This window comes from Thamnophis elegans, chromosome 11 (genome assembly GCF_009769535.1).
Source record: "Thamnophis elegans isolate rThaEle1 chromosome 11, rThaEle1.pri, whole genome shotgun sequence".
Classification (NCBI taxonomy): Eukaryota; Metazoa; Chordata; class Lepidosauria; order Squamata; family Colubridae; genus Thamnophis; species Thamnophis elegans.
In genome coordinates this window covers 24,445,266-24,462,306 of record NC_045551.1, presented here as the reverse complement: position 1 = coordinate 24,462,306, position 17,041 = coordinate 24,445,266, and the positions used below count along the sequence as shown (strand labels likewise).

Here is a 17,041-nt window from a genome sequence, read left to right as displayed (position 1 = left end):
CCCAGCCCCACATCTTAACTTTTTCTTTCCGAGGGAGCCTCCCCAGCCCGCCGGCTTGTCCGGGAAACCCAGACGGTTTCCAAGCGGGCCTCCAGAAGCTGCAGCCGCAGCAGCAGAAGGGCGGAGCGGAGGCGGGGGCAGTTTGTTCTCGGGCAAAAGGGAGGGAGCGAAGGAAGATGGCGGGGCGGGCGCCGGCGGGATGGGAGCCGACGAGACTGCGAAGTTGAGCCGCTAGGGGAGGCCGGTGGCGGAGGCAGGAAGGAAGGAAGGGCGGGCGGGAAGCTTGCGGTGGCCTCTGCTTCCTCGGACGGGGCCAGGGCCGCTTTGAAGGGACAGCTGAGGCGGCGGCAGCGGCTGGGCTGGTCCCGGTGTCTTGCCGGAGGCGGGAGGGCGAGAGAATGGTGAATCCGGAGCGGCGGAGGCGCTGCTGCAGCCGGAGCTGCCTGTTTGTGGCCTCACGCGGCTGGGCCGCGCGCTAATCAGGGCTGGAGGCAGCGGCGCCGAGCACTCGGAGCCCCGCGGCCGAAGAGCGGCTGCTGGAGGGAGAGCGCTTGCCGCCGAGGCTGCGGCCCGGGAGCGGCGGCGGAGCCATGCCGTGGCTCAGCGGAGGACGGAGACGGCGACGGCAGCAGCAGCAGGCGGCGGCGGCGGCGCCCGGAGGATCAGGGACGGGGCCGCCTCCTGTCGCGCCCGCTGCGGCGATCGGAGGCGGCGGCGGCGGCAGTGGGCCGCGAGGCCGGGAGAGCTCGGAATTGCCTTTGCCCGCTGGTTGGGAGGAGGCGAGGGACTACGACGGACGCGTCTTTTACATCGACCACAACACCCGGCAGACTTCGTGGATCGACCCCAGGGACAGGTCAGAAAGGCTGGGAAAAAGGCTCCCCCTTGAAGGCCAAGCCATTGGCGTCCTTGGCACCCATTCTTCTCTCTCCCCTCCCTTTCCTCCCCGGAGCCCCGAGTCCTGACCCTTCCCTCGATTGACACAGCGGGGCCTGTGATATTGGTAGGAAGGAAGGAAGGAAAGGTTCCAGCATCTCGGGGCTGGAGTCTGATATCCTCGCTTTGCCTTCTCGAAAAGGCCTGAATTCCTGTTTTATGTTGAGAAAGGAGAAATCGGGCCAGCTCTCAGAGAAGTTAACTTTAGAAATAGACTTCTTTTAAAGCCTAAATTATTCGTGTACGATCATTTCCTCAAGCTTTGTAGTAGGGGATGAACATCTCCAATTCCTGGATATGAAAACTCCATTTTATTCTCCATCGTTCTCTTTAACTTGAATGAGGTGGCCAGTTCTTTATTCAAAGTTAGTACAACAGGATTTGCTTTTAAACTGCAGTTTTTGAAGTAGATCTGAAGTAAGAGCAGATATGTCCATGTATTGCTTTCTAGGACACCTCTTGATTTTGCTGACTAGAAAGCAGTCTTGCCTTTGTTATCAGTATGCCAGTGACATTGACAATGTATTACTTTACACAGTAGAAAAAAGATTTCTCTCCGGTGTTTAATTATTTCTCTCCAGAAAATATTTTAAAAAGATCCATCTCAAATATTGTAAACTTAACATGAAATCTCAAATATTGTTAAATAATTCGAAGTGTTCTCTTAGAACTGTAGACATGCATTAACATTTGTACCAGCCACATGTGTACATTGTTAAGAGCTTAAGTCTATGTGCTTTATCACTGCAGAATTATTGTAATAATGAATCAGGATGATATCTGAGATAATACAGCAGATCGTTTATGGGGAATTTTGTTTTTTAAACTTTAACCAAATAGATGTACAAACCTCATGATCAGGTAGTAATTCTGTCCATACACAGAAAAGGAGTTGGTTCAGTTAAATGTACTGTATATCATTTGTAGCTAGGACTTTTGTAGCTAGGACTACTGAATCTGAATCAATGACAAAGAAACCCAAAGTGCTTTTTTATATTTGTTAACTTTTCATTTATTGGTTTTAGATGTCAGAAAGCTGTATATTTATCTTTCATTAAAAGCCACCGACAAATACTGAATGTGAATCTAGGTATTTAAGTGCAAGTGACAGTTTGGTGTAGTGGTTAAGGCATCAAACTACAAAAGGTAGAAACTGGGAGATTGTGAGTTCTACTGCCTGAGGCACAAGTCAGCTGGGTTATCTTGAACCAGGCACTTTCTCTCAGTCTTAAGGAAAAGGCAATGGCAAGAAACTTCTAAAAATCTTGTCAAGAAAACTGCAGGAACTTGTCCAGGCAGTCTGAGAATTGGACACAGTTAAACAGAAGAAAAAAAGAAGAAGCTGCAGAGCAGCTCCCCCCCCCCTAATTAATTGTATTTACTTGGGATTTCTCTGTCTAATTGCGCATCAGACTATTTTAGTATTAATATGACAATATTGTATAACATACTCCGCCCATACTGTACTTTCTATATTAAGGAAATACTGCATAAATTATTTTACAATTTTAACATTACCATAATTTCACTGAGTGGTGAAATTATCCATTATTTATATTTACTATTTTCCATAGAAACCTTGAAAATGCAAATGCAATTAATAATAATGGTTAGAACATTTTCTGGCAAGTTATAGGTGAATTTTTAAAGGTTCAAGAGCATAACTTTTGTGTTAAATACTTAGTTTTTCACTAGTGATTTTGGAGAATGTCCCTAGCTTTCACTAGGAATTCTAAGTGGTTACAGTGTAGGGTGTCTATGGAGAGTCTCAGACATCCAGGTCATGGTTGTCCCAAAGGTGCTTTTTCAAGAGGTAACTGAGCTTTCTTGTTTTTCTTTGAAGATGTTTTCTTTCTAATCCAAGAAGCTTCTTGAAGACATTACAAAGTAGGGATGAAGTTATAGTTCCTGTAGACTAAGACACAGGAATATTTAATGTGCTTTCAGGGACCATGTGAAATGTAAGTTGAAATTGCATAGGGATATTTAATACACAAATCTTTTTTGGAAAGGCTTTGTAAGGTTTATTACGGTTGTATTCTGCTCCAGACTGGTGTTCTTTATGTGTACGATGGTACTGCTGGTTGAAAATCCTAAAAACTGTGATCCTAGTATCTATAAATGACATCAGCGTGAAAAAAGCTACAACTTCTGATCAACGTGAGAAATGTAGTAAATCATCTATGTGCACCTTTGGACATGCTTATTGAGCATGAAATTTTGCTTGACTGTAGTTTAGAAATTAATTTGACTGAGTGGTCTTTACAACGATCCCACCATCACATTACCATTGGGTTGATATTAAGTTTGGCTAGATATTCCTGGCTTCAGTCTCCTTTTTTCAATCAATAGGAGTACCTTGTTTCTGATATATACCAGGATTGAAAAACAGTTGGTGCTAAGGATTTAATGGCAGTTCAAGGTCTATAGTTACTATAATGGTCCCTGGCAGATTCTAAGTACAAAACATGTAGCGTATGCCAAGACTGATTTGGGTAAGAAGGGTCTTTTAAAGGAAATTGTGTATGCCATTTCTATGCCTAATTTATATTCTGGGCTTATATCAATATATTTGGCTGCTAAACCAAATGGCAAAATTTGATTGCTGGGTTGAGAATGTGCATGGGATTTGAGATGTAGCAGTTTGGATTCATTTTTCTTTGTCTCTCTTTAAAAAGATGGGAAATAGATATCAGGACTACTACTTTAAGATTATTTTTGTGCAAGTGACTGATGTTGCTAAAAGATGTGTGACTGTCTAACTGTTTAATGTATTAAGAAAACAAACATTTGTCAGTATTATGTGGTTTTGTGAAAGAAATATGTATTTGTTCTCATATACTGAATTATGCATTCAGGACTACTATACATAGTTTGGGTATTAGCCATCGGTACCTGGCAAAAAATAATTCTGCAATGTTAAATAATTGCTAAAAAGATTTCTTGTGAGTTTGTTAAAGGAAGTAAGAAAATTATAAAATTCCTGTTTTGATACTTTAACAAAGGAGTAAGGGTAGCTGATTTGCAGTAATTTTAACATTTCAAAACAAATATTTTCATAATATTTTTCTGTTTACTATGTAATTAAGTTTCATGCATTTTTAATAAAATTGAAAGTATAACATTAAAGTATGCCTAAGAATTCAAATAAAATATTTATTTTGAGTTAGTAGAAGTCCAACCTTTTGGGCACCAGTGACCGGTTCCATGGAGAAAGGTTTTTCTGCGGACTGGACGGGATGTGGTTTTACGTATTGCCTCCATCCTGCAGATGGGGCTTCACTTGTTTGTGCAGACTGGTTATTGGTATGCCATGGACTGGGGATTGGGGATCAGATCAGAGAAATATAATTCTAAGATGTGCATAAGTGGTTGCATAGTTGTTTGATTTCTCCCAGATATCACATTTCAGCAAAGTATTGTAAATATTCCATTTTTCAGAGACAAATAGTTTCAGAAACTATTTATAGATTTGTAATACTATATGCCTTAAAAATTGTGAAGATCAAGTACACCAATCAACTAGAAAACCTAAAATTACAGGTAGCAATCCTTTTTTTAAAATTAAAAAACCCCTCATCTTCTGTTCTAAAACAAGTTACAGTACTTTAAAAGCTTGTAAAACATAACAAAATAAAAATGAATACATTTTATTAGTAAGCAATGAGAAACACTTCTTAACTTTCATTTGACATGTTACAATTTTAATTAAAAGAAAAAAGTAATCTTGCATAAGAGCCTTTTTTGTATGCAGAACATTTCTGCAAAGAAACCTGATATATTGCTGCTAATTGTACATAAGAATTGAAAGAGCAGTTGATTTGAAGTGGGTGCATGTATATGGGGCAAAACCTGGTTTTGCTGTTTTAAATAGATTTTTTGCTTATTTCTATTATGGATGAGGTGAAGGCATTTATGTTAAGGATACCTGCCTTGATTAATTGGAAATCATCAACTTTCTTTGAAGCATTTGTGTGCATATTTTGAAGCTTATTTTTGCTACTACAAGGTATAGAAAAGAATAAGTTTAACAAAATGTTTACTTGTGCAAACAAAATATTTATCCTTTTTTTGGCATAGATGTGTACAATTTCTGGGCTTCGATTCAAATTGTCACTGAATTACATTTGAATATAGAAAGGGACTATGATTAAAGAAGTAGAAAAGAATAATTAATTAATTAAATACCAATTAATTTATAATTACGTTATACTTTTCTCTGCTTCGTGATGTTTCAGGTTTCAAGCCACTGCATTCTTCTCGAAGGTTATTTGTAGCCCACAGCATTAAATATACTACACACGTCTCATTTAGTTGAAGCATGCCATCTTGATAGGTATAAATATGAGTCCATATGAGATGCTTTGGGAATAGTATGTTTCAATATATTCAATATTAGGCAACTAGTCTGTAAAAGTATATTATTGCGTCTGTTACTTAAAACCAAAAGTTTTGTAGAAATTCACCATCCTGTATTAGTCACTTGTGATCAAGTACTTCTTCTGTACTTGATCAGAATGAGTCAGTAGTCATACTTCACCTCGCTTTGGGTAGCAGGCCTTCGGATAGCCCACAATTAAGACAGCTGTACTTTGGGGATTGTATATTGATAGATTATCCCTAATTTAGGTCTCATCGTATAATATCATCTGTTACAGGCTATGGTATACAAATTATAACTTTTGGGTGGGATTTTTTTAAAGTTCAATTGGATGTATTTTTTATTTTTATTCATTTACATTTGTACAGCTGCCCATTTCAGAAAATACAACTCTAGGTACCGTACAACACTCAAACAATAAATATTAAAAACAATAAATAATTCAGATTGTAAAATGAGGTTAATTAAAACAAATATATAAACTTCGCAAAGGAAGAATAAAAGTTGGCATCTGAGTATATCTCTGGTTCCCTGGGAGTTCTAATTATATATCCAGGTCTTGAGGGACTTTCAAAATGTCAAAAGTGATGGAACTAATGTAATTTGATGGAGAAGAATGTTCAATAAGATGGGCCCATGGCAGATGAGACACATCTGGAATCCACCAAATGTAGATCCCTAGTTGATGGTATCTGCAACATGCCTTCACTGCTAGAGCTTATAAGGGAGGCTGATGTGATTGGGGAGAGGCAGTCTCTACTGAACAGGCAATGAAACATTAAATTAATGCAGATTTCATCAAACTCTGAAGTAATCAATTAATTAAAATATCTTAAACATTGTAATTTAGAAAAGCAAATTTCATCTGGTAATAGAAAAATTACTGAAGAAATTTAATGTTTACTGAACTTGCTGGTCTTTATGGCAAATACACAAGCAGCATTTATAGCTTTCATTGGATTAACAAAATAGGAACCACTTTGTGTACCATTTTATACAGTCTTTATGAAGTTACCCTTTCTTAATATTTGATACGTCTATTAGAATGCTAAGACATGGCAGGTAAGATTACCTGATGTTGCCATTTCTGTGAGCTTTAGGAACTTTGGAACTACTGTATTAAACAGAAGTGAAATTCATATATTAATTATACATCTTTAAAGTTCTTTGGAGGAGTTTTTTTTAGCTGAGACATGTATTTACTGGTTACTTGACAAATCTGTCTTTGCTTCTATTGTAAGACATTAATGCACTACATGAATGGAATGGAATTTGATTTAACTCCTTAAGTTACCTGCTTTAGAATTTGTTATTCTGTTTTCTTAAGATCTATATAAACATCTTTCTTTATTTTATGTAGCTTACATGAGCATTTGGCAGATTTTTCAAAATGTCAGAAGAAATTGTAAAATAATTCTGAATAAGTTTTACATTTACTACTTATTTAGGTGAGTTCAAATCTAGGTGACTGTTATGAACAAATACATCATTGTAACCTGTCCTTAATAATGCACATTAATCTCTCCCAAAGATGTTCCAGTAATACGTTTGATCCTATTCATTTCACTTTATCTCCTGCCTGATTCTGTTACTCCCAACTTTGCCTAACACACACATACATATATGAAAAAAGTCATTTTTATCCTTATGGATGCTATGTTTCTTCCTCAATCTTGGGTGTCCTACCAGACACTTGACAGTTTAAGGGCAGGGCTCTATGCAGTACCTTAACAGTTCCTAATATTGCACTCTATTCCTGGCATCTGTAGAAGTCACTGTCCCACCTATTACTGTTGGAACCACTTTGGTCTTTACTTTCCACATCCTCTCTAGTTCTTTCTTCAGACCTTGGTACTTCTCCAGTTTCTCACATTCCTCCTTCCCAATGTTTTTGGTACTGCTACATCCATTGTTACTGTCATCTTCTGGTCCTTGTCTTCTACATGATGTCTTGACTAATTGGCCAATATCAACTTCTCTGTCTGGCTCTAGAAATTCCACAGAATCTTAGCCCTGTTATTCTCTGTGACCTTCTGTGGAATCTCCCGTCTGAATTTGAAAAAGTGTAGCCCACATATTGTATAGATGTTTCTATGTACAGTGCCAGCCACTTCATTCTGCTGTTCAATATATGTTGTTCTGTCTTACATCCTGTCACTATATGTTGGACTATTCCTGAGGCTTCTCAGCATAGTCTACATCTCAAATACTTTCTAATGGGGTAGAGATCTGCTTCTATGGGTCTGTGGCTTAATGCGTTCTCTTATACTACTATAATCAGTGACTCAGTGCTGTTTTTTTGTTTTTTTTAACTCCAACCCTTTCCAGCAGCTAGTAGAATTTCCCAATGTCTGCTACCTAGTCTGTATGTTGATGGCATATCCCATTTAGGGTCTTGATTTTCCTTGCCTGCTGCTGCCTAAGGCATTGTCTCAGCAGCTCATCTTGAGGTATCATCTATTCCTGGATGCTCTGGATTTTTTGTGTCCTGGATGAACACTTTGACACACACTGCCTGATTTATTTCCAGGTGGTGTACAGTTCTTGAGTGTTGGTTTTGAGGAGGAAACTTCTGTATATTGTGAGGAGACTCTGGGTCTACACATTAGCAGATTTCATGTGCACTTTTGGCCAGCTATACCAGGAGGGTATTGGATGAATGGTAGGGCAAAAGTGTTGATGGCATGGTCCTTCTACCCATTAAACTGGCTCTTCAGGACCTGTCTTATCCTGTCTTATCTTTGATGGTACTTGGATGTTGCTGTTTTCCTTGCCTCCTTATTATGGATCCTATGTGACTTTGGGATACCAAGATACTTGTAGCTGGTCTGTGAGTCTGCTATGTAGCTGCTTAGTTCCAACACATCAGTATTAATTACCTTGTCTCCCTTGATCACCATCTTGCCATATTTCTTCAGTCCTAATGACATCCCAAGTGTCCTCGCTGTAGATCTCTGTCAGGTGGGCCAGCTCTAGCATACATCTTGATGTCATCCATTGGCCCTCTCTGAAGCTGGACTAGTCCTGCCTCAGGTTCAGGAGCCTCATTTGTCCAAATACATGCAGGATGTGGTGGCACGCGTAATCTCTCAGGGTATTGCTTCTACTACTCCCATTTCCCCTGTCAGTTCCAACAAGAGTCGTGCCACTCGACCTCAGGAGCCCCCAATTAGGGAGGCCTCCCTGGCCCCTACTGGGATCGGTAGGTATCTGACGGGGAGGAGGCGGAGCAAGACGCTCCGGACCTCTCAGAGGATGAGAATTCTGCACCCGAGACGCCTGTCCCTTCAGGTCTCTTCAAGCCCTCCATGTTTAGGGCTATCCTTACCAAGGCTAGGGCGGCTGCGCCCCAGATAGGTCTACCGGCCCCAGAAGAGAAAGCCCCTTCAGTTCAGGGTACCAAGGAAACCGTTGGGCCCCAGGACCCGGGTGTGGGACTATTTAAGGAGGTTTCCCCCTCTTTGGATCTGGTCCCACTCCTCAGCTGTTTTTGGACATCATACAACGCCAATGGACCAACCGGGCTCCATGGGCAACCCTAGTGGGACAGATAAGAAACTCTATTCTATGGAGGGCCCACTGGAGGAGCTGCTAAAGCTTCCCCAGGTAGATGACCTCATTGTCTCCCTCACGTCTAATTCTGCTCTTCCAGCTGATTTGCTGGAGGGCTTAAAGGCAGAGGACAAGAGGGCGGAGTCTGTCTCCAGAAGAGCCACGTAGCCACGACATGGGCCATGAAGGCTTCTGCTTCTTCCTCTTATTTTGGTAGAGTGGCCCTGTTCTAGCTACGTAAGTTATTAGCCTGCCTCCCTGCAGGGGATATCAGGGCTAGACAGGACATTAACAAAATAATAGCGGCTGTAGAATACTCTGCCGATGCCTCACTTGCCGCCACCAAGTTCTTGAGAGCCCTTGCCTCCAACGTAACTTCACGCTGCCTGCTATGGCTTCGCCACTGGCAGGCGGATGTGAAAGCCAAGTGGAAACTAGCTTCCGCTCCCTTTAAAGGGGGAAAATTGTTTGGGGATGCCTTGGACCCCTTTCTAACGGAGTCCAAGGACAAGCGTTAGGTTCTGCACCCAGTCACAAAGAAGCCGGACCGTAAAGGTCAGCCCTTTCACCATAATTCCTTTCGGAGCTCAGAGCCTTCCACCTCGGGAGGGGGGAACAGTCGGCCCTACTCCCAGTCCCAGGATCATTCCTAGGATAAATCTTCCTACAAGGAGAGGAACAGACAACAGGGCTACCACAAACTGTTCCGTGGGGGGTATTCCAACCACCCCTTCCAGAAGTCAAAGTGACTGTCACCGGGACCCTCCCATTGGTGGCTGTCTGCAACTTTATGCCAACCAGTGGGAGGGGACCATGACGGACACTTGGATTCTGAACACAGTCCGTCATGGATTGACCCTGGAATTACTTTTCTTCCCTCCAAGGACCTTTGTCTGTTGTCCAACTCCCAGGTTGGTCCACAAGTTCCAGCTCATGAGGGCGGAGATAGATCATTTGCTAGAGATAGCGGCTACAGAGAAGGTGCCCAAGGGATAGGAGGGCAGGGGTTTCTACTCCATCCTGTTTCTGGTCCCCAAATCCTCCGGGGGGGTAAGGGCAATACTGGACCTCAAGAAACTCAGCAAGCATCTGGCGTACAAGCGCTTCAAGATGCAGTCCCTTCAGACCATCCTGGGCTGCGTCAGGCAGGACAACTTCTTGACTCAATAGATCTGAAGGAAGCGTACCTGCATGTTCCGATCCACCCAGCACATTGCAAGTTTCTGAGGTTCCAGTTTGCCAACCAGCACTTCCAGTACAGAGCCCTCCCCTTCGGACTCTCATTGGCCCCTCGGACCTTCACCAAGCTGCTAGCCACCATTGCTGCGCACCTGCGATCTCTCCCGGTAAGACTGGAATGCTACCTGGATGACATCCTTATACATTCGTCGTCCAGGGGGCAGGCCCAGAGGGACCTGGACACCACCATTCGAGTCCTCCAACTACACGGGTTCTCGGTCAACCTCGCCAAGAGCCACCTGACACCGACCTGCAGAATTCAACACCTCGGCACGGTGATCGATTCCATGGATTGCAAGATCTTCCTCACGCAGGAGAGAGTAGACAGCATCAGATGTCACAGCTCCTTCACTTAATAACCAAGAAAGAAACCACTCAACTCCATTTTGCAGAATTAAGAGTACTTTTACTGATTATAAGTAATAAGAAGCTAAGCAAAGCTGGATCTGAGCAAAAGCAGTTGATATCAATACATGACCCATTCCCCTCCCCTTGGTACCCCAGTCTATAGTCCAATCGTATATCACCACAGCTGTCAGATGGGAGACATCTTCAAAAAGCATCATCAGGTTGGTATGCCGGACAGTTGGCCTTGGCGGGAAACTCCCCTCCTTCCACATGCGCAAACGAATGGTGAGAACAACTCCCAATTAACAGTCCTCCTGTACAGATTATATCCCTCATCCAAATACTGTGCCCTCCCTCCCTGTTTCAGTGGCAGTCGAAAAGCAAGCAGCAAAACAGAGGCTGACATCAGGTCTCTGGTGAGATCCATCCGATCAGTGGGGTCAGCATCGGTCATTTCCCTCTCCCAGCTGTTGGGGAAACTAGTTTCGTGCATTTCAGTGGTCCTGTGGGCACGACTGCATACGCAAGAACTCCAGTGGTTTCTGCTACCACTCCAGAGGCACAAAGCCAGCAATTCCAGAAGGGTGGTATGTCTCCCTCCAAAGGTTCTATGATCCCTCAGGTGGTGGCAGACGGATGCACTTCTGAAGGGCTGCTATTTCAAAGAGCCAGAGCGCCTGGTCATAACGACGGACGCCAGCCTCTTCGGCTGGGGCGCTCACCTCCAGACTCAGGTGGTCCAGGGCAGGCGGTCACAGGCGGAGCTCACCCACAACATCAACTGGCTGGAGCTCTGGACCGCCAGACTAGCCCTGTGCCACTTCCACCATCAGATCAAGGACCACGATGTGCTGATCCTAACCGACAACATCGCCAGAAAGGCGCACATCAACCATCAGGACGGCACTCGATCTCTGGCCCTGATGTCAGAGGCGGAGGCTCTGGGCCGCTGGGCAGAAAGGTTCCTGACCTCCCTCCGAGCAGACCACATATCGGGGAAGGACAACGTGACGGCGGACTGGTTGAGCAGAACCACCATCCTGAGCTCAGAATGGCGTCTTCACCCTTCCTTATTCCACCAGCTGGCGTGGAGGTTTGGCTGCTCGCAGGTCGACTTGTTTGCAACCCAAGCCAACACTCAGCTTTCCCGGTACTTCACCAGGTTCCACTGCCCCGGGGATGAGGGGATGGACACTCTTCGGTCGCCATGGCCACCAGGACTCTTGTATGCTTTCCCTCTTCCTCTGATTCCTCCTGTGATCAGGAAGATTCTATAGGAGAGAGCGGAGGTGCTGCTTGTGGCTCCTCACTGGCCAAGGAGGTCCTGGTTTGCCGATCTTGTCAGTTTGTCAGTCACTCAGCCTTGACGCACACCTCAGGATCAGATCTCCCTCAGCCACGGGGGCGTTTGTCATCCAGAGCCCCAGTGGCTGCAGCTGGCCATCTGGCACTTGAGGGGGACATCCTGAGTTCTCCGACAAGGTCATTTGGTACCATCCAGGTGTCCTTCCACTGTCAGAATGAGGCGACTTGGGCTTCCTTCTCTTGCTGGTGTGACACTCATCAAATTGTAGCCTCTTCTGCCACCATATCGCAGATCCTGGACTTTCTGCAGGAAGGTTTGGACAAAAGCCTCGCTCCTAACACCCTCAGGCGTCAAACAGCGGCTTTGGCCACCATCCTGCCCACGGACTCTCAATTGCCGCTTACCAGACATCCACAAGTCCGTAGCTTCCTCAAGGGAGCTACCAATCTCTCTCCTCCTGTCATCCACAGATACCCAACCTGGGATTTGTCGGTTGTGTTGCAAGCTCTATCTGTAGCCCCCTTTGAACTACTTCGGACTATTGGTCTCCGACATCTGACCCTCAAAACGGCCTTTCTGATTGCCATCACCTCGGCCCGCAGGATATCCGAGATGGCTGCCCTCTCGGTCAGAGGTGACCTTTGCATTGTGCATTCGGACAGAGTAGTCCTCAGACTGGACCCGGCCTTTGTGCTGAAAGTAAACAGTGTGTTCCATAGGTCACAGGATATTGTTCTCCCAGACTTTTGCCCAGGCCCCAGGCATCCGAGAAAGTGGCAGTGGCATAAACTTGATGTCCATTGAGCGGTCCGTGTTTACATGAAATGGACGACTCCCTTCCGCAAATCGGAGGGATTCTTTGTATCCTTCCAACCAGTCTCTATGGGCAGGAAGGTCACCTCTTCCACCATAAGGTGCTGGATACGAGCTTGCATCAAGATAGCCTATGAACAGCAGGCCAGGCCGGTCCCTCCTGGCATCATAGCGCACTCAGCAAGGAGCGCCGCAACTTCAGCTGCGTGGGCTACGCAAGCATCCATTGAGGAGATATGTCGAGCCGCTACATGGTCCAGTCCATCTCCATTTGTTAAAAATTACAGACTTGATGTCTGTGCCTCGACCGAGGCATCCTTTGGGAGAAGAGTTCTGCAGCAAGTCATCGCAACTCCCACGGGCTTGGACAATTCTTCTTCCCTCCCTGGGCCGGCATAGCTTTGGCATGTCCCATGCTTGGACACTCCAAGCAGCCCCTAGGAGAATGACCATTGGCTTACCTGAATGATCGTTTTCTAGGCGCTGCGGGAGTGTCAACCCCACCCAAAATTTGTGTCCGTGGGGCTCCTTACTCCAGTGGGGGCATTCTGCATCTCCATCTATGACCTTTTTGGACTCTCCTTCATTTTTTAAAACTGAGTCTCTGAGGGGAGCAAAAGGCGGAGCTACAAAAAATGTTAAACTCAGTCCTTGGGCTGAAGTTAACCCATGCTTGGACACTCCCGCAGCGCCAAGAGAACGACCATTCAGGTCATTCAAGCCAACAGTCATTTTAGAGTCTTTTAGCCATGCCTCCTAGGCTTGACTGCCTCAGTTTCTCAACTCAGTCAAGGCCACTGGTGTTACTTTGACTCTTCCCTCAGTCATTGAGCAGAGAAATTAAAGTTCATAGTTTGGATTCTTCAATTTTTACTCAGTGGCAGCAGCGCATAGGATCTTATTTAGACGATTTGACATCTGTCAAAAGGCCTCACGGGGCTCGCAGCAGCAAAGGCTCCTTCCAGGCCTCGCATGAGGCTCGGAGCTATCAGGCAGAGTTGTCAAATCTTCATGTGTGGAAAAGGCTCCATAGCAGCACAGACATCCATGAGGGCACTTCAGCGGCTAGCAGATCAGTTAGCAATTTGGCCGGGTGAGCTTTGGCTGCAGCTTCAGCAGGAGTCCAAAGGCTGTGCTCAGGTGATCCATCGTCAAAGAAATGAAGTGCGTCCGCCATTTTGGGCACAAGTTTGGGGTAACTGCCATTTTGAATTGCTATTTTGGTGTGGTCGCCATTTTGGCCACTAGATTGGATTGGACTGCCAGTCTAGTGGCGATTTGAACTTTCGAACAGAGTGCGCCTCAGGAAAGGCTCTGAGGGGCTGCACCTGAGTTTCTCCTTTCCCTGCAGCCTGATAGCCAGACTCCATCTGCGTGAGCCAAATAGATCCGGGCTAACCCTGCAACAGCATAATAGCACCAGTCTACCTACGCAGCTTTAGCAGCTGCAACAGCTCCAACATCAAACGGAACAGCTTCATTTTTTCAGCTGCAGGTCCCAACAGAGTGGTGCCAGGCCTTGAACAAGGCTGCCTGGGCGCCTTTCCCACCCAGTCCTGGGCTCTTCCCTGCCCCAGTACTCGGTCACAATCCGGTGAGACTGTGACTGAGAACAATCTACCAAGTCAATTATACAGACCTGTTTCTGAGGTGGTAAATGGGGCATCTCTGGTTGCCAGCCTACCTGCCTATCAAGGATGGCTGATCTAGGTCATGTCAAAAGATTGTATTCGGTAGCTCCTGAGATGGAGAACCTCTTACAGTGGCCCAGGGTAGATACCCCCATGACCGCTCTTATGTCATCAGCACTAATTTCTTCTGTTCTCATGGAAGGGCTGAAGGTGGAGGACAAGACAGTGGAGTCCTATTTCTGGAACGTTCACCAAGTCGGATCCTGGGCCATTAAGGCCTCGACCTCGACTTCCTTTTTTAATACAGCCATCCTTATGTGGCTGAGGCAGCTTTTAAATAAAATTCCCATGGAGGATTCCAGGCTCCACCAGGATTTAAACAAACTGGCGACAACCACGGAATACTCAACGGGATCTGCGCACCACAATGCTCATTCTGCAGAACCATGGCTTCTCCGCGAACATGGAGAAGAGTCATGTCTGGCCCACCAACAGACTCTTACACCTAGGAGCAATGATCGACACCATAGCCTACAAGGTGTTGCTTTCTCCAGACCGTCAATCCAGCCTACGAGCAATGATCTCATCCATCCGATCTCAATGCCGGGTACCCCTGATATTGCTTTCCCGTTTACTCGGGAAAATGATATCCTGCATTTTGGTTGTTCCCTGGGCAAGACTGCACACCTGCCTGTTACAATGGCTTCTACTACTGCACCAACAAACCAAGAGAAGCAACTCCAACATCAAGGTGCGGATTCCCACTCGAGTTCAAAACTCTCTCCTTTGGTGGACTTCCCCAGCCACAAGGAAAGGGTGCCTTTTCAAGGATCTCCATCAAGTTACTGTAAGGCCAGATGCCAGCCTGTTTGGTTGGGGCACACATCTACAGTCTCACCTGTCGCAGGGTCGTTGGTCGCAGGAGGAGCTGGAAAACAGCATAAATTGGCTGGAGCTCAGGGCAACATACCTGGCCCTATGTTGCTTCAAGGATCAGGTCGCAGGTCACCACATCCTCCTGCTCACAAATAACGTGGCCACCAAGGCTTACGTAAACCACCGAGGGGGCATGCATTCCAAAGCTCTAATGCAGGAGGCAGAGAAACTGTGTCTGTGGGCGGAGACTCATCTATTGTCCATCCACGCTGAGCACATCTCTGGGACGACCAACACTCAGGCAAACTGGTTCAGCAGGTCTTCCATCGACCACATGGAGTGGAGGCTTCATTTAGTGCTATTTCAACAGCTATCCAGCTCCCTACTGGCCCCAATACCCATGGTTTGAGGACTTGTCAGTCTGTCAGATCTTCAGTGGCTCCAGCTAACCATCTGGCACTTGAGAGTGATCTCCTGAGAAAAAGGAAATTCTCCGGGTGAGTCATACAGACCATACTGGCTTCCAGATGCAATTCTATGAACCATATTTACGATGCAACCTGGGCCACATTCTGCAGGTAGTGCTCCACCAACTCTATCGAGTCCATTTCAGCCTCAAATTCCCCAGGTGCTCGAATTCCTACAACATGGACATATTATCTGGTGGTACTTTTTCTCTGAATCATGGAAACTGGTGTCAAGAGTTGATTGTAGATCCACGATCTTATGCCTCATGTTAACTTCTGTCTTATGGAATGGAGGAGATGACAGTGACATTCCAGCTTCAGGTATTGGTTGTCCAACCGGGTGTTCTAAGTCTTCTTGAGTCCAGGATGTAATGTGTAGTTGATCTATGTCAGTGGTTCTCAACCTTTTCTTCACCACGGACCTCTTAAATACTGTTTGTGGCCACAGACTCTCAAGACTTAATTCAAAATTTAAATCATAACATTTCTTAAAACCTTTGCAGACCCCCCTCTGATGACTCACAGGGATCCATAGACCACAGGTTGAGAACCACTGATCTATGTCAGATTCTGAGAGTGGCTTCCTCTTCATTATGTTGAAGCATTGGATAACTAGCTGTTTCTCAGTATGGATGCAGGTTTTTTGTCCATCCTTACTTCCATAATATCTTTTATATATCTCTTCTTATTAGATCTAATGTAACGCTGTTTCATCCTTTCCAGATTCTCTTGTTTTGTCCCTGTATGGTATGTTCTAGTAGCCCATATATCATATTGTTCTGGTTGTTCAACATCTGACACAAACCTTGTTAATCTAAGTAACATTTGAGCTGGCATGACTCTCCTAGCTCATATCACTTTGATGTAGACAGATGAAGACCCCCTACTGGTAATTTGTTCCCCTCATATGGATAGCCAGAAATATATCTGATTGATGGTATCATGAGATATGAGAGATCAAAGACCCTACAATGGATGTATCAATCCCAATCTGACTCTGCCAAAGGTCTTCAAAGTGTGATTATGCTATCTCTGCATTGTAATTCTCAACAATTTTCTTTGAAGAATTGTAATTGATTGAGAAAAATTAAAAATAAAAATCCAAAATTGAGTTTCAGCAGTCTTCCAAATGAGAGTTCAGTAGTAAATTATTGTGTCCAAACACTTAATGCTTAAATCAGTTATCATTTACACTCAGAAACACAATTAGATTAAATTCTTTATTGCAGAGAAAATTAACTATAATAGTTGTTTGGCCACTACAATGTATTCACAGACTATATCTGTGCTTCAGAGTTTAAACTTTATGCTTCCAGGGCAATAGCACTTAGTGAGTTCCATAGGAAGTGCACTGACATATGCACTAGCATGGCAACAACTAGTTCCCAGTTCATCAACTTCATCCTTATAATATATTATAAATTCAGGGAATGAGGATATTAACATATATTGTGGGTATATTGTGCTTGTTGCACACCCACATTAGTCCCAA

The 17,041-nt window shown here is 44.8% G+C and overlaps 1 protein-coding gene across 3 annotated transcripts in view; it reads left to right on the top strand.

Annotated features, from left to right (window-relative positions):
• The first annotated feature begins 263 nt into the window (after positions 1-263).
• Positions 264-17,041, top strand: part of WWC3 (WWC family member 3) — a 103,641-nt gene continuing 86,863 nt past the window's right edge. The window contains exon 1 of one of the 3 annotated variants that reach the window (XM_032226848.1): positions 264-856. In XM_032226848.1, the coding sequence (XP_032082739.1) occupies positions 591-856 (266 nt within the window). In that variant the 5' untranslated portion in view covers positions 264-590. The remainder of the gene's footprint in view (positions 857-17,041) is intronic. The other 2 variants (XM_032226847.1, XM_032226846.1) reach the window with 2 other exon arrangements.